Below are 19,053 nucleotides of genomic sequence, written 5' to 3' on the forward strand. Positions count from 1 at the left end.
TTAAGTCATCTGCATTCAAATCCCAAATCGCTTTATATTTCTTTACAAACTAAGAAAAAGAGCTATGATTCAAATCGTATTCATTGTTTTTCTATCATTCAGAATGAAGATGAAACTATCTCCTTATATATCACATAATATATATTATGAGAAATCCACTTATATAGAGATACTTTAATTACAACTTTAATATTTAAAAATATATTTTACAAATAAGCCATGCTTATTTCTGATAGAAAAAAATAATGGGAGTTACTTTACCTAACTCACAGGGACAAATGCAGATTTTTGTGGGGCCAGAATTATACACAGTTTCGCTGGTCATCTTCAAGAAAATTAAAACAAAATTCCTAGTTCAAAGTTAGGTCCAGGACCTTGGAAGAGGCGTGTTTAAGTGAGGAGCACTGAAGCTTATATTTCATTAGCCTTTTGCTCTATCCACCTATGCACAGCAGACAACTAATTTTTAATATTTCTCTGACTATATTGCATAAGTCCAAAATATTGCTACCTCTAATCACATGCTATAATTTCCTGCTACTCTGACCTTCAGTTTTCTCTTTTCATAAATTATGCCTCAATTACAAGAGGTCAACTTTAACAAAGGTCAGACTTGCTCCCTTTCTTAGCATTACCTTCATCTGCAAATCAAGAAAAATAATGAGTTTCCTGAAGTCTGATTACAGTTTATGAAGATTTCTGTTATGTAATTATATGCTTTAACCATCTGTTGATATATCAAATAGCAATTGAGAAAATAATTTCACTAGACATACATGACAATCTAGAAATTTGTTGCAATGTGCATATTTAGTGTTAGAGAAACTGCCATGCATTGCTAATATAACCTGATAAACTGTCCTAATTTTGGCTAGCAGGGCTGGGGGCTGTGGCCTAAGTGCACAAGCGTGTGCATGCACACATCTGATCTTTATGTTTGGAACTGGAGTCAAATCTTTGATCTCCTAAGGAAAGACAAGAACAGGGTCTACTTTCAGCTGACCTAATCACCATTTATAATATTCCAGTTTTCTTCATTTGATCAAAGGAACATAATCTAATACTTTAATGGGTCAAAACAGCATTGTGAGGAAAATAGTTACCACAAATATAACATTCATAATTATGTCATGAGAATCATTCCTTTTTTAACCAATTTTTTTGGCTTTATAAGTCTTCACTAGTCTTTTAAAATCATAATTAAATATGGGATTCAATGTACCCCCCGCCAAAAAAATTGAAAATGGCATATTAGTTATTTTAAACAGTATTTGTCACTTTTACTTTTTGATGTTATAATAACTCAGAGTATGTATATAAACATTTGAATATGCACACTGGTACAAATATAGCACATATAAATATGTGTATCATTTTAAAAATATGAGAAAAAAATTTACTTAGTATAAAAATATGCATTATTTATATATGTGTATATATGTGTAAGGGAGAGTTTTTGAACCAGAATCTGCTTTACATCTATCATTTTAAATAAAAATTATGAATATTGATTCCCTGATTAAAGACACCCTGTGTCTTCTCATGATATGCCCTAAAAATAAGCTGAAGTACAACTTCATCTTCATCACTTTTGTAAAAAATTACTGGCTGACTTTCTGTCTGGTTAAAATGGTATTACAATGGCAGTAGAAATTTAATAATGTAAAAATCACTTTTGAAAAGAAGAGAAAAAATAATGAACATGTATTCCAGTTCGCTTGTACAAAGATACATTTAAAGAGTTATTAGAACCAAGAATAAACAAATAAATAAAATGATGAGATCAATCTGCTACTGTCAATATAAGCACATTAACCTCAGGAATAGCCAAGAACTGTACAAATCTCTCTAGGAGACTTTACTAGTTTTTTTCATTAAGGCAAGGAAAAACTCAAGAAGAGTTTGTTTGCATGTTTAGGTTTTATGAGCCTTGACTGTGCAAAAGATAGGGAGATAAAAGAAATTTTTACTTCTCACAAGACAGAATAGGTAGAGGTGGACAAATGGATAATGTATATTGAAAATATGGATTATAGATCAAATTCTGAAAACCCTATGCTATGAGTAAGAGGAAGGAATTGTTATGAATCCAGTTAGAGACCCAAACACTAGGTTTGGCTAAAAAAAAGTCAGTCTTGGATATATATCAAATGTAATCAAGAGAAAAAACTGAAATTAGTGAATTGAAATTGCTCCAAATCATCATTTCTTCTTTGGACAATTGTCTATAAATTCTATGTTTGCTCTTAATAATTTTAATCAGTATAATTCTCTCAAAAATTCTCATTTTCAAATAGATAAAAATTAAAAGATGAAATGTACTCTAACCATAACCATTTCATCTTAGATGTATCTAAATAATAGTTTAAAATTTCATTATTATATTATTCTTATTTGTGAATTCCACAATATTTTCCAATATTAGCAAAACAACACCTTCTGAACACACACGCTCAGGCACAATTTCTCCTTCTTTTGATGGACTTATTATTCGTTATCTGTTTTACAAGTTGAATGATAATAAAGGTGAGGAAATTACTGATAAACCCTAGATATAGAAGTGGAATTTTTTTTAGAAACATCAGTTGTAAATCTTATTTAACAATGACATTTCTTCATCAATTTTTATATTAATATACACTTTTTCCTAATTGATCTGGACAGTTTTAGCCAAAGAGCTATTTTAACAGAATATAAAATATACAAAAGAAATGCACAAACTCTCAAAATTCATTACGATGTAAAAATAGCCTAAATGTTTTTCAATGTTCAGAATTACTAACATTTCATGTAGACATGATTATAGGGATGGGCCTAATATTTGGGATATTTTCTTTATTGGTGATTTTTCTCACGTTGATATCGTAATTTGAAGATTTAAAAATGCACATGTTTACATATATTTATCCAGGGGTAAATTATTAGTGAAGCACGTAGTTGTTCTTAAGAGGATTTTAATATAAAACTGATTCTCTCTAAGAAGTGTTACACACTTTCCAGATCAAACAGACTGATGTGAAAACGAAATGGCTCATAACTATGGAACTTTCTGACAATGAGTGAAAAAACGCTAACATAATATATTCTCAAGGATTTTTCCTCCAACATAAATCTTATATTTGTCTCATAAACAATAGCCCCTCGCATAATGTATTCAACATATCCCCTCTGACCTTTGTTCAAAATGCTCTGGGTATAACCCATTAAAAGATGAGTGATATCTAAATTGGTATCTAAGGGGAAGCAATGCAATGTCGACATAAAATAATTTTCTTTTTGTCCTCTTTGCCTTAATAATGATGTGTGTGTTTTTTAAGAAGAATACAAAACATTTTTTCACAGTATAGCCACCTATGGTATATAAAACCGTGTTTATAAAACCCACATATACAGAAAACACCTCAGTCTTCAATTTGAAGGTTCTTAGCCTGGGAAGTAAGATATGGTGTAGAGAATGACCACTAAAATAACTGTCCATTTTCTTAGTCTTTTTCCCTAACTCCAACAGGTAGGTATTGGATGCTCGAGAACTGTGTGAACTCATATACAATTGCATATTAGCTTTCTATAACTACATGGAGTTATAAGTAAATTTCTTAGAAATTAGTTTAAATATACTAAATGATATGAATAGAAATAATTGATTCCTTTAGTCCATCACCAAAGTTGCGATTCTCCGGATTTTCAGAAAATGAAGGAAAGATCCATATTGTTTCGCTGCCCTTGGGCAGATGGCCAAGATTTCAAATTCCTTAGTTCATAAATTATGACAATCTTCTTCTGGTACTACTTCTAGTATTATCTGTAATGTTCTGGTTATTCTGTCTACAAAGAAATAAAGACGAGAAATTAAAAATGCATGGAAATCAGAAATGCATAAAAACAGCAAAATATGAATTATTTGTGGTTGAATACTGAAAACACACAACCGCCTATTTCATAGAGAACTTTCAAGAATTATTTACTTCATTAAAATCCTATCATGCTCAATTAATTTATTTGTCATTTCTGTAACTTCCCATGATGGCTTCTCAGCAAGAATACATTAATATTTTGCATTCAAATAAGAACTTTTATTCATGAAACAGGAGGCGGAGAATATTTTGAGACAATAGAACCAAGATATGAATAAATGTTCAAAATACACTTCGTTGTCTCCTATACATGGGCGGCTAGGCTCCCTCGGTCCCCGGCTCCTCCGGCCCCTGCCGGACCCTGGGCATTCAACCCCAGCAATCTGCAGATGGGCGGCCGCCATTGTCAGGGTCCAAAGCCTAAACGCTGAGGAGGGATTGGGTGCCAGGCAGCTCTCCCTCTCCTTGTCCGTGGACCCCCGCTAGGAGCTCAGCCTTTGTGTGAACACTGAGTGCTTCCCCAGTCGCGAGAGAGTGGAGCGTGGACCTTGTGGACATTGGGGCAGGGCGGGGCGGGCCATTGTCTTTGGCGCAGATAGAGGCGGAAACCACCTCGGGAGAGGAAGAGGAGCAGGCCCCCCCAGGGGAGGTAGCAAAATCCTGAACACACGAAGGGCTCCCCCTAGCGACAGAGGAGGCAGCTTACCTAGCGCACACTGCGTGCCTCTATCCAGACTAAAGCTGAAAGAAGGGATCTTAACGATTCATCCAGATGGGAAGGGCTCAGCTAAAGAATTCTGAGAGTATAAAGAATCAAGCTGAAACCTTGCCCTCAAAGAGGATTACTCGTTCTCCACCAACTGACACAAACCAGATTCAAAATAGCAACATGTCACAGGAAGAATTTCAAACATGGATCATAAATAAGCTGAATATTATGCAAGAAAAAATGGATAACCAACACAAAGAAACCACAAAAAAAGATCCAGGACGTGGAAGAAAAATTCACTAAAGAAATTGAAATATTGAAGAAAAATCAAACTGAACTCCTGGAAATGAAGAATTTATTCAGAGAGCTACAAAACACAGTGGAAAGTCTCAAGAGCAGGGTAGATCAAACAGAAGAAAGAATCTCAGAGATCGAAGATAACACTTTCCAATTAAATAAGTCAGGCACAGAGATAGAGCAAAGAAATAAGACAAAAGACAAGAGTCTATAAGAAATGTGGGATTATGTGAAGAAGCCTAACGTGAGAGTTATCAGCATTCCTGAGGGTGAAGAAGACAATAAGCAAGGATTGGATAAAATATTTGAAGATATAATTGAGGAAAATTTCCCAGCCTTGCCAAATCTCTAGATATACAGGTTCAAGAAGCTCAAAGAATCCCTGGGAGATTCATACCAAATAGGAAGACACCACGTCATGCAGTTATCAGACTGACCAAAATATCCACTAAAGAGGCCCTTCTTTGAGCTGTAAGGAGAAAGAAACAAGTAACATACAAAGGAAAGTCCATCAGAATCACGCCAGATTTCTCAACTGAAACCTTACAAGCAAGAAGAGATTGGGGCCCCATTCTCACTCTTCTGAAACAGAATAATGCCCAGCCTAGAATCCTGTACCCAGCTAAGCTCAGTTTTATATACGAAGGTGAAATTAAGACATTCTCAGATAAACAAAAACTCAGAGAATTCACCAAGAAAAGACCAGCTCTCCAAGAAGTACTGAAAACAGAGGTACACATGGTCCAGCACAAGAAGGACCCTCGAATGTAACACTAATCAAGAGATAAATATAAAAACCCAGTTATCACAATGGCTAAAGAGAGAAAACAGATCAATGAAATTCAACCCAACATGAGGAACAGCAATCTGTCTCACTTATCAGTTCTCTCATTAAATGTGAATGGATTGAATTTCCCACTCAAGAGACATAGACTGGCCCAATGGATAAAAAAAATATAAGCCAAGTATCTGCTGTCTTCAGGAAACTCATCTAACCTGCAAGGATGCATTTAGACTGAAAATACAAGGGTGGAAATCAATATTTCAAGCTAATGGAACCCAAAAGAAAGCTGGAGTGGCGGTTTTAATCTCCAATAATTTAGTTTTTAAATCAACAAAAATAATGAAAGAAAAAGGTGGTTACTATATACTGGTGAAGGGTACAATTCCACAAGAAGACATAACTATACTTAATATATATGCATCCAACTTAGGTGCACCCAGATTCATAAAGCAAACCCTACTTGATCCAAACCAAATGATAGATAACAACACTTTAGTAGCCGGAGACTTTAACACGCCGCTGACAGTACAGGACAGATCCTCCAGACAAAAAATAAACAAAGAAATAACGGACTTAAATAGAATGCTAGAACAAATGGACCTGACTGACATCTCTACTGGACATTCTACCCAAAAACCACTGAATATACGTTCTTCTCATTAGCTCATGGGACAGTCTCCAAGATTGGCCATATCCTAGGACATAAAGCATGTCTTAAAAAATTTAAAAATATAGAAATTATACCATGCATCTTCTCAGATCACAGTGGAATAAAAGTAACAATGAACCCTAACAGAAATTCTCATTTCTACTCAAAGTCATGGAAGCTAAATAACCTTCTCCTCAACAATCATTTTATAAATGAAGAAATCAAGTTGGAAATCAAAAGATTCTTTGAATTAAATGACAAAGGAGATACAACTTATCAAAATTTGTGGGACACAGCTAAAGCAGTCCTGAGAGGAAAATTTATTTCCATAAATGCCTATACCAAAACGACAGAAAACTTACAAATAGACAATCTAATGAATAGACTCAAAGAGCTGGAGAAGGAAGAACAGACCGACCCCAAACCCAGCAGAAGGAGAGAAACTATTAAGATTAAATCAGAACTAAATGAAAAGGACAACAATCAAACCATAAGGGAGATTAATAAAACAAAAAGTCGGTTCTTTGAAAAAATAAACAAAATTGACACGCCTCTGGCTAGACTAACCAAGAGCAGAAAAGAAAAACTCTTATAACCTCCATCAGGAACATGAAAGGAGAAATCACGACTGATGCCACAGAGATACAGGATATCATCTATGAATTCTACAAAAATCTTTATGCACACAAATTAGAAAACCTGGAGGAAATGGACAAATTCTTAGAAACACACAGCCTTCCCAGGCTCAACCAGGAAGAAATAGAATTCCTGAACAGACCGATAGCTAGATCTGAAATCAAAACAGCAATAAAAAACCTTCCCAAAAAGAAAAGCCCTGGACCAGATGGGTTCACACCTGAATTTTACCATACCTACAAAGAGGAACTGGTGCCCATCCTACATAAAGTATTCTCTAATATCGAGAAAGATGGGATTCTCCCCAACACTTTTTACCAAGCCAACATAATCCTGATACCAAAACCAGGAAAGGATGCAACAAAAACAGAGAACTACAGACCACTTTCTCTTATGAATATAGATGCAAAAATTCTCAATAAAATCCTAGCAAATCGAATCCAAGTGCTCATCAAAAAAATAATCCATGACGACCAAGTAAGCTTCATCCCAGAGATGCAGGGATGGTTTAACATATGCAAATCTATAAATGTAATTCACCACATAAATAGAAGCAAAAATAAAGATCATATGATCCTCTCAATAGATGCAGAAAAAGCATTTGACAAAATTCAACACCCTTTTATGATAAGAACACTTAACAAAATAGACATAGACGGGGCCTATCTAAAAATGATACAAGCCATATATGACAAACCCACAGCCAACATCATACTGAATGGGGAAAAACTGAAAGCATTCCCACTTCAAACTGGAACCAGACAAGGCTGCCCACTGTCCCCATTACTTTTCAACATAGTATTGGAAGTCCTTGAAGAGCCATCAGGCAAGAGAGCAGAATCAAGGGAGTCCAAATAGGGACAGAAGAGATCAAACTCTCACTCTTTGCTGAGGATATGATGTTATATCTAGAAAAACCCAGGGATTCAACCAAGAGACTCCTGGAATTGATCAATGAATTCAGCAAAGTCTCAGGATACAAAATCAATACACACAAATCAGAGGCATTCATATATGCCAATAACAGTCAAACGGAGAACCAAATTAAGGACTCCATACCCTTCAAAATAGCAACAAAGAAAATAAAATACCTAGTAATATATTTAACTAAGGAGGTAAAGAACTTCTATAGGGAGAACTATGAAACACTGAGGAAGGAAATCGCAGTACATGTAAATAGGTGGAAAACCATACCATGCTCATGGATCGGTAGAATCAACATTGTTAAAATGTCTATACTGTCCAAAGTTATCTACAGATTCAATGCAATCCCTGTTAAATTACCAACATCATTTTTCACAGATATAGAAAAAATAATTTTACGGTTTGTATGGAACCAGAGAAGACCCTGTTTAGCAAAAGCAATTTTAAGCAACAAAAACAAAATGGGAGGTGTTAATTGGCCAGACTTCAAACTATACTACAAGGCTGTGGTTCTTAAAACTGCCTGGTACTGGCACAAGTGCAGGGACACAGACCAGTGGAACAGAACAGAAAATCCAAATATAAAACCATCCTCATATAGCCATCTAATCTTTGACAAAGCAGACAAAAATATACTCTGGGGAAAAGTTTCCTTATTTAATAAATGGTGCTGGGAAAACTGGATAGCCACATGTAGAAGACTAAAACAGGACACACAGCTTTCACCTCTCACAAAAATCAAATCACGATGGATAACAGACTTAAACCTTAGGTCGGAAACTATTAGAATTCTAGAAGAAAACGTAGGAAAGACTCGTACAGACATTGGCCTAGGCAAAGAATTTATGAAGAAGACCCCTAAGGCAATCACAGCAACAACAAAAATAAATAAATGGGACCTGATCAAATTAAAAAGCTTCTGCATAGCCAAAGAAACAGTCATGAGAGTAAACAGACAACCTACAGAATGGGAAAAAATTTTCGCATACTACACATCAGATAAAGGACTGATAACAAGAATCTATTTAGAACTCAGGAAAATCAGTAAGAAAAAATCAAACAACCCTATCAAAAAGTGGGCAAAGGACACGAATAGAAATTTTTCAAAAGAAGATATAAAAATGGCTAACAAACATATGAAAAAATGTTCAACATCTCTAGTCATCAGGGAAATGCAAATCAAAACCACAATGAGATATCACTTAACTGCAGTGAGAATGGCCTTTATCAAAAGTCCCCAAACAATACATGTTGGCGTGGATGTGGAGAGACAGGTACACTCATACACTGCTGATGGAACTGTAAACTAGTGCAACCCCTGTGGAAAGCAATGTGGAGAAACCTTAAACAGATTCAAGTGGACCTACCATTCGATCCAGCAATCCCATTATTGGGCATCTACCCAGAAGAACAAAAGTCATTCTATAAAAAAGACACCTGCACCCGAATGCTTATAGCAGCACAATTCACAATCGCAAAGTTGTGGAAACAACCCAAATGCCCATCAATTCATGAACGGATTAGCAAAATGTGGTATATGTATACCATGGAATATTACTCAGCTCTTAGAAATAATGGTGATATGGCATCTCTTTGGTTCTCCTGGAGAGAGTTGGAACCCATTCTAGTAAGTGAAGTATCCCAAGAATGGAAAAATAAGCACCACATGTACTCACCAGCAAACTGGTTTCCCTGAGTGCACATTTGGGAATAACACCAATTGGGTATCGGACAGAGGTCGGGGCTGGGGGGAAGGGATGGGTGTATACCTACTTGATGAGTGCGATGCGCACTGCCTGGCGAATGGGCACGCTTGAAGTTCTGACTGGGGGGGATGGGGTGGGGGAGGGGAGGGGTGCACACCTACATGAGGAGTGCGATGTGCACTGTCTAGGGAATAGACACACATGAAGCTCAGACTCAGGGGGATGGGGAGGCATGGGCAATATATATAACCTGAACTTTTGTACCCCCATAATGAGCTGAAAATAAATAAATAAATAAATAATACACTTCGTATTAAAATTGGTTTGTTCTTTTTGCATCTATGAGGTTAAACCTGTTCCTCAGAAGAATCAGAATATTATTTCCAGTCTAACTTGTAGCATATTATTGAGGAAATTATCTTATCTCCAAGCGCCTCATTCGCCTCATCAGTAGAATGAGGGACTAAATCAGCATTTCCCAAAGTGTGGTTCCTGGACCAGCAACATTAGCATCCCTTGAGATATTAGAAATGAATATTTTCAAGCTCAACCTTAGACCTCAACCCTGAAGGCAAGGCCTAGCAATCTGTAATTCTGATAGACACAAAAATGTAGGAACCACTGGGTTAGATGATTTCTAAGGTCATTTCATCTTGGCAGTCCTAGAACTCTGAGATCCCATTTTCCAAGGACATTAGTTCTTGTTCAGCTCTTATCTTTGTAATCAATCCCTATAGAAACTCTTCAACTTCCTGCTAGACCTGAAGAAATCTAGAGCCCATCCTCTTGATGGTTTCAGACACAAATCTTCTCTCATCTGGACATATAATATTTGTCCTCATTTATGACTTGTTCCCTGTTGTAGCCCTTTCCAAGAAATAGTTAATGATATTACAAAAGTATTTCTTTCATCCTTTGCTGTATAAGTGTGTTCACCAAAGATGTTGTCCTCAGCACATTAATTTTACGGACAATATTGTCAAGGGCCCAATGCAGTGCTGGCCAACAATAAGCTCTACATAAATATTTCTTAAATACATTATTTTTCATAGCCCCCTCTTTACATTGAGATGTAAGTGCAGACTAAGAGAGCACTCAAGAGCAATTAAAGCTCATATTTACAGAAAAGGGAAATTGTAAAATTGTCCTATAAAAATAGACTTTTGCGGGAAAACTTAAGTATCAGTCATAGTAACGGAGATGTGACATGTTTAGGCAAAGAAGGGACTAGTGCTATCTGACAGTAGGTTGAAAAAACAAGAGATTCAGGCATCTGCAATGGCCAAATGAAAAGGAGTGGTGTGAAGAAGACATCCTCTCTGGCCTTGTCTCCCTGAAGAGGTCCTGCCTCAGCCTCCTGAACTAATCTCCACAATGTCTGCCCGCTACACCCAATACCAAAGCCTTTTCCAAAAGTGTTTCTCTATATTCTGGGCCACCTACAACTGTGCTTTATTAGACACCTTGCCTCCTCCCATGTCATATTCCTGGCTCCATCCCAGATAAATAAGGAGCAACTTCAATCCTGCTGCTTTCCAAGTATGTCACTTTCCTTCCTGAAATCTGTTTAGATCCTCCGTTCAGAAGCACAACAAGGGCCAAAGAATCTCTCTTCTGGTTCCACACACTTTCTGCAGTCTTCTACTCCTCCATATTCAATCAGCCCTATCAACAATGTCCCCTGTAGCTTTCTTATGCTGTCTCTGGGGATATCAAGATTTGACTAATTTTCATCATAATGAAGGTTTCTATAGAGTTACTGATTTTGGCCATGAGTACCTTTTGGAGTCACACTAACTTTTCCTTCTGGGTTATCTGACAGCAGTAGGTCAGACAGGGGTACTCAGTGAAGGCAAGTAAGCCCCTAAAGCAGCCTCCAGCTTTCTGGAAACACCACAGAGCATGTGGCATTTGACTGCCATTTCTACAGCCACGCTCATGAAAAGGCTTTGGCTTGGGGATCATCACCCCTATGATGTTACTGCTTTAAATAAAGATGAGCCAATGAATCTGTGCTTGGTGTTTTCAGTAACTGCAAGCTACAGGACCAAATCACAATTGCAGTACATTTAGCTTTACCTTTCATGTTCAGTAGTTATCCTTGAAATAAGTTGAAATAACAAATGACCTTGAAAAATCTGATTTACCTAACTGTACCTGGTACCAACATGGGAACTACAACAAAAATTGAATAAGTTCTTGAAGTAGCACAAAGCCAGTCTTCCCTGGAAGTCATATTAAGAATAATAGTAAGTAATTTTTAAAGGCTTCAAAACGTTTTCACAAGCAAGATCTCATTTTATCCTTGCAATGAAGATAGTTTGGGCCCCTAAGAAATACAGGCAAGTTTAATTAATTGAAAATATTGGACCACAGTCTTCATGAAAAGGCTGTTAAACGCATTAACTAGCTTTGGGTGACTTATCATAAGTTATCATGATACACTGTATGCAACATAAGCTTTTAGGACTCTGGAGTTGCAAAATCGCTGTCCACAAAGATGCATTACAGTCATTCTGCTGGTGTTGCCCAGTGTGATTTTTTATAATAAAAGATTTTGTTTGAATAAGGCTGTTTACCATATTTCTCCCTAAGCAAAAGGGACCAACTTCCAGCCACCCCATACACTCTCAGCTGTCACAGGTTTTGGCTGATAAATAGAGAGACAGTGGAGTAGCAAGACTGGGGATTTGCCAGGTCTTACTACCTTTGTATATTTGCATATATCAGTGGGGCATTTGCCCCTTTTGCCTTGCGTGAGAATCCTGGGTTTCTGTAAGTAAATAAATAATATAAATAACCAACCAGGAGAATTAACCGCTCCGTCACAGATGGCAGAGAAAAGCTTTACACGGTATCTGCCTAGTCCCTAAAGAGCACGTTTTCTTTTCTCCCTAGAAACACCATCAAACAAAAAGTGGTTCAATACTGGCATCCTGTGGCCAGAAAAATTCGTCAAATCTCTGAAAATCTCAGATCCTTGTGTTCTGAACATTCCCTGGCTGTCCCTAAGCAGCCTTTTACCATTTTCTGAACACTGTTCGGTCACCTCTCATTTTTCATGGAAACAACCTAGGTAAGATGTATTTTGATAGACCATCACTTTCACAGGGCTAATCTACTCATGTATGTTAGGGTAAAAATAAATGATAGCCTAAAATTTAAAGAACCAAGCAAAATAATATATTATATCACTGAATAAACTGCTCCAAGCAAAGGCTCTCTTGATCTCCAAGTTCACACTGAGTTTCTCTCTAACAAAAAGATCATACAGTAGTTGGGAGAAAGGTTGGGGTGGTGGTTTAGGACTCTGTTGTTCTGTGTGTCTGTGTGTGAGTGTTTTGTTTTGGCCAAAGGCTAAGAAAATAACTTGCTATTGCAGCAATAAATATTATGAATTTTCTTTATTTTACTACAAGAATGCTGCCTAAGAGGAAAATCAAACAAAATTATGGAAGATTGTTGCTTTTTGCTACTCACTTTCAAGGCAGCTATAAAGATAAAGAGTCACAGTGATCACAGTTTAAAGGCAGAATTGCCATGCTCCCTGGTAAGACTTAACAGCATTTTTGAGAACCAAATAACCGTTATGGGACTGCTCCATTGCTGCTAGTTTCACAAAAGGCTAACACTAAATTTGGAGGCCTTGGAGATGTTCAAAACATCAGTAGAGACAGCAAAATATAATAGCAAGGATCAAGCATGAGAATTGCTTGTTGGTATGAACTGACAAAGACTTGGTACAAAATACATATATGTTAGCAAAAGAAAAAAACTTTGAGTTGGCTGACTACAAACAGGAGGATGAAAACACCCACTAAGTGGGATAGGACAATGACTTTGCTTTTCCATTATGTTCCCTCTCATTCTACTCCTATTCTAGTGTTACCGGCTTTCTTCCTAAATTCTCTTGGTTTTCCATGGTGCTCAGGGGTTTGAACTATCTCTAGCTAGGATGGGAAATAGACATAGATCTCATAGTGGTGAGTGCTAATCTGTCTTAAATGGTAAATATTATTTAACAATACCTTTTCTGTTCTTCTGAATAGGCTCTATAGTAAGTATCTACAACAGAGAAAACTTACATAAAAATATTCTACATAAAACTAGTGTGATCTAACAAGAAATGCAGATTATATGCTTGGTTAAGGCAATCAATGTGCCTATGTTAGTCTTAAAGTGCCTAACTTGTATAGTAACAATTCTGTGAGAGATAACATTACCAGCTAGAAAACAAAATTCAGGTATAAATAGTGGTATGAGATCTAAAGATGCCAAATGCTAATTAAAAGCTAATAAAGAGTAGTAGTAAAACTCTGCTTTAAATGACTGGCTTCTAAATGAGTTTGCATAGCATACAATAGATTCAATATGTATATGCAGATTTTGTTGTTTTTTAGTAACATTGACATTATTTATTAATAATTTTACCAGAAATCTCCCTTAAGCTTTTAACTTGGATTTTAAAAATTAATTACAGTAAAGTAAGTAAATTAAAACAAAGATGCACAAAAGTGTATTCTAAACCCACCAGCAAAAATACATCTGCACCTCTAGCTATATATTTGACCTCTCTCTTTCTCTTTTTCTAATACAAAGCATCTAATCTAGAAAGAGCATACTTCGAAGTCCAGCAGATGTGAGTTCAAATCCTACCTCTATAGTTTCAAATCTGTACACTGAGAAATAAATTCTCCAACTCCCTGAGCCCTGGATTCCCCATCTGGGTCTGGGATTAACACCACCTCGCATATCAACCTTGGTGAGGATTGACTGAGATGATGATGTAGGGGAGAGGGCGCAGAAGAGCCCCAGAGACAGAGGCTTTCAACACTGGCTGTTCATAAGCACCTTCCGACTTAGTGATCTACTATGTTTTCTTCTCCCTCAACTTAACTGATCACCACATCCTGCTGGGTTTTCCTCTTTAGTAGTTTTCCCTTTCTCTCATACCCTCCTGAAACTGCCTGTGTTCAGACCCCCTTCAATTGTCATCAGGATTGCTGCAATAACCACCAAACTTGATTCTCTGACTTTAGCCCCAACCCTCTCTAATCCATCCACACTGCCGCCAGGGTGATTTTTCTAAAATACTTTGAAACTCCCTGAGTTTGAGTGTCAGCTCTTCTACTTCATATCTGTATGACTTGGCACATGCTATAATTCAAAATCTATAAAATGAAGATAATCTTTTTTTCCTACTTCAGAAGCCTGTTTCAAGAACTAAATAAGGGCATACATGTGCAAACACATAGAATTCACACAATAAATGGGAGCTGTTATTCTCTTCATTGTTCTTGCTATCATGATCCGTCTGTGAGTCACTGCTCCTACTGACATAGGGCTATAATCATGATATTGAAGACACTTGCAGGCCTCTGCCTAACTCCACCACAAATCTCATGTCACGCATCAAGTTATGATATACAATCACTAAACTGCATTCAACCCAGAAGAAAAATAATTAGGTTAGGAAGGGATTCAAAAGAGCAATTAGGTCATTTATGGAACTGCTGATAAAATCCAATCTAAAAAAGCAGTTCTCTTAAGAAGTGATTAGAGCATCCAAACTAAATACACTGAAAGGATTCAATGGCTATACCTTGAGTATCCTTCCTGCAAAAAAAAAAGCATTTCCAATTAAAATGCAATAATGTACTCAAACTAGCAGTTATGCCACTTATATTTTTTGATTTTAAGATTTGCATGTTATGTATGTGCACCTCTGTAGGTTTTCTATAACATTGTCTCTCACAAGGTCCTGAAAATGCTTAAAAATCTTACCTGACATTCTTCTAAACCACTTGGGCTTCTTGTCCCATATGATAAAGAGATAGTATGCAGGCACCCCAGTCAGAGTGATGACAAAGCCAATCCCTGTACTAAATGGGTCCGAATAAAGAGACAGGGCAACCATGAAGAGACAAGTGAAGGAAAACAAAGCTGGGATGAACAGTGGTACCTGGAACATGGAACAGAAAAAAAAAAATCACTTCAAACATAGTTCAAGAGACAGAAGGTGGTTTCAAGATGAGCATATCAGTCATGTGATATACTTTAGTCACATGACCAGGTGACAGGCACCAATGTACTTTGCCTTAGTAGCAAAATTCTTTCATGGGGCACAAAGAGTGCCCCATTTAAATGTACTCCCTTAAATTTAATTCAATTTAATTTGAATTGTTTTAAAATCTTTGGATAGAACAAAATCTAAGCATAAAAAGGGAGGAGGGGGTGGGCATATTCATACCTAATGGGTGATTGTAGCTCTGACTCAGGCAGGGCAAAGGCAATATATGTAACCTAAACATTTCCACCCCCGTAATATGCTGAAATTTGAAAAAGGGCTATTTCATAAGAGATGTTCTGTTGGAATTATTTTACTAGTTAAAAACCATTATGATTTATGTTTTTGATTTTAAAAGATTGGCTCTTTGATCATTATGATTAGAATCCACTTTAACGTGGAGTCGAGAGCACCGGCTGATAAGTTACATGTTAAAGTCTTTCAGTGCGTATCGATTTGCTGTTGAGATTCACAATAAGAACTGACAGGAATAAAACAGGCCAACTCCTATTCAACCGCTAATAAAGATGCTGCCAGCATTAGGCAATGAATATAATTAGAAACAAATTTTGACAACATGACTGACAGCCTTGTCTGTGCTATTTCTTAAAAGCAAATAAATAATGAGGTCAAATCAATCCGTGAACATTCAAGGCTGAAGGGGATGACGGGCAGAGTCTTCAGCCCTCCCCAGAGGAAGTGCTTAGTTTTGCTACATGGGCATTCTACTAAGTGTTAAGTTCATAGGTCTTCTCTTTTTCTGTATATTTTACATTTCCATTCCTTTTAGAGTGTATAATGTACAGAAAAAGCAATGCATAGAGCCAGACATTTACGTACTTAAAATGCCTATTTTGTAAAGCAGCAGCCTTTTAGAGAAGTATCTGCCTCGCTCTTTCTCAGCATGGCTGTCCACAACTACTGGGCGTGAAGACCCAAGTATCCCATACTTTGAACATATCAGGTCATTGGACACATTCATGAAAAACCAGTATAACAAACATCCATCGATACCATCCTTTTTTCAAAAACATGACATACAAAGTTCAGTATATTACATAAAAATTTTGACTATTTTTCCCAAGTTAAAATAAATCCAGTAGGAAGGCACTGCCTGCAAGAGTTAAACATTTTACTGCACAGGATGCCGGCCCTGCCCGGCCTCCCCATCACCAAGTTATGACAAAGGGAGGAGTAGGTATTGGGAGAGAGATTTATGTCAACCCATCAAGATTACTGAGGTTACCTTGAAAGGACGATGCATATCTGGGCGTTTGTATCGAAGATAAATCAGGCCAGCAACTGCCAGCCCAATAAAAAGCCACCTGGCAAAACTGAGGAAATTCAAAAGACTGTCGAGGTCTCCGGAGAAGAGCATTATCATTGTCAAAGGGTGCTGGGTGGGAGGGAAAGGGAAAAAAACAAGCTTGGTGAATTAAATGAGAACACAGGTGATAACAAACAATGAGGTCACTACTCTATCTTTTTCAAATGATTATTTATACTGATAAACTAGCAGCATGATTAAAACCACAATTCGACTAATTCTTTTCTATGTTCTGCTCTTACAATGCATTTACACACCAGCAACATGTCAGAGTACTATCATCATTACCCTTTATTCAAGTGGAAGTTTATAGGAATGTTTTATTTTGGTTTTAGTTCCTTCTACACTTGAGAGAAGAGAATGTGTTTTCAAAGAGCAAAAGAAAGGATACTGAATGATTCAAAATGTGAAGACCCAAAGACCGAGATGACTAATAAATAGCCAATAATAAACATTAAAAATGCACCCAACTGGAAAATTCACATAAAGCTCTGGGAATGCTCTTCGATGAGCTCTTGGCTATACATACACATGAACCACAGCCACTTTGGGGGTGATTCTGGGGGTTCTTGATTGCAAAACATTGACCTTTTTTCTTTCACATTTGCTCTCCACATGTGTGACCCTCAAGACCACGGAGGAGATGAGCACAGAGATCAGCTTAGCAAGTCTCTGCAGCTGCACATGCCAAGGACAGCATGACTGATAGCAGAGGCTTAAAACGAAAGCCCTCTTCATGGAATAATACATTCCGTTCCCACCAGTGACATTAACTTCCAGATTCCGCACCGAGAGTACGTGTACTTTAAAAAGAAATTTCAAGGAAACGTTCTGAAACAAATTAAATGCATGAAAAAAAAAATGTTCGATGCGTTCTATGGTGCTCCTGACAACAGATTCCACTTGAGAGAAATGTTACAAAATCGTAGGGCAAAATGAATATAACATTACCAGTGGGTATTTGAGGATTTTTGCACCTTATACAGTCTTTTGTAGCCCACATTTCACAAACACTTTTCTCTGCATAAAGAATTCTACAACTCAAGTTTAAGTTCTGGTGTGTTTATTTTTTATCCTGTAGGGTTGCTCTCAAATGTCTCACTTTTAATCATAGAATCATTGCACTGTCCAGGATTTCACCAATTCTTTGAATAATTTTGTGTGCATTTCATTATGAGGTGCCCATGATGAGACAGCTGGTATTTTCTGGACTGGAGCTTTTAGCTTTACTTTAGGTAAGTACTAATAGTAGGGACCTATTACTCAGCATCCTTTCCTGTGAGGCTCTATGTTAGGGAGAGAAGCCAAGCTAATCATTTTCGTTACACCTTGCAAATTTCTGCAAAGGTGAAAGAGAAGTGATGTGGCTATTGCCCCAAAGCATCAAATACACATCAGAAACACTGAATAAAGGGAAGGGATGGAAAATATCCTGCTTCCCAAACTCCACCATGGCATACATTAGTAATGAATGAGAAAGTAAAGCACTACCTAAAGTCTGACTTGACTTCCTCTTTGCTAACCTGTTATTCAAGGTTGTATCTAGATATACTTGTTAATATGCATTACCAAAACAATAACAGCTGGAAGAGGAGTGTGCTTGCGGACATGAATCATGGAGAGGATTTCTGGAAGGTGACCTTCTCGAGATGCAACATAGAATAACCTGAGGGAGAAAAATGTGGGTGGAGTTGACTATATAATTGATCATTTCAAAGGGAAAAATCCAGAAATCCCAGAGAAAACTTGCATCTTTTTCATACCAAATGGTTTGGCATTTCCTAGATGATTACTTAGGTTTCACTTTTCAGGTAAGGTAGAGAATATCATAGGCAATCTAAATTTGAATTTTACAAAATCTGCCAACATTATATTAGTCTTTGAGGAGAAACAATAGTAATACCTGATTCAGCATAACTCTCTCTACATATTAATAGCTGACAGTGAATTTAGTTCTATCTTCCTAGTATCATATGTGTGTTGCCAATTCAGATCAATAAACACACACACATGCACAGACACATGTACACACACACATACAGCATTCATATTTATCGGATTGGGTTTTAATCTCATCATATATTAATGCTAAGTAACAAT

The 19,053-nt window shown here is 36.9% G+C and overlaps 1 protein-coding gene across 1 annotated transcript in view; it reads right to left on the reverse strand.

Annotated features, from left to right (window-relative positions):
• The window catches only part of SLC7A11 (solute carrier family 7 member 11), a 221,106-nt gene that overhangs the window by 139,600 nt on the left and 62,453 nt on the right, over positions 1 to 19,053 (reverse strand). The window contains exons 9-11 of the mRNA XM_069493252.1: positions 18,523 to 18,619; positions 16,873 to 17,022; positions 15,283 to 15,521 (exon numbers count right to left, since the gene is read on the reverse strand). Coding sequence (XP_069349353.1) covers positions 15,283 to 15,521; positions 16,873 to 17,022; positions 18,523 to 18,619 — 486 coding nt within the window. The remainder of the gene's footprint in view (positions 1 to 15,282; positions 15,522 to 16,872; positions 17,023 to 18,522; positions 18,620 to 19,053) is intronic.

The sequence above is a fragment of the Eulemur rufifrons genome, chromosome 18 (genome assembly GCF_041146395.1).
Source record: "Eulemur rufifrons isolate Redbay chromosome 18, OSU_ERuf_1, whole genome shotgun sequence".
Taxonomy (NCBI): Eukaryota; Metazoa; Chordata; class Mammalia; order Primates; family Lemuridae; genus Eulemur; species Eulemur rufifrons.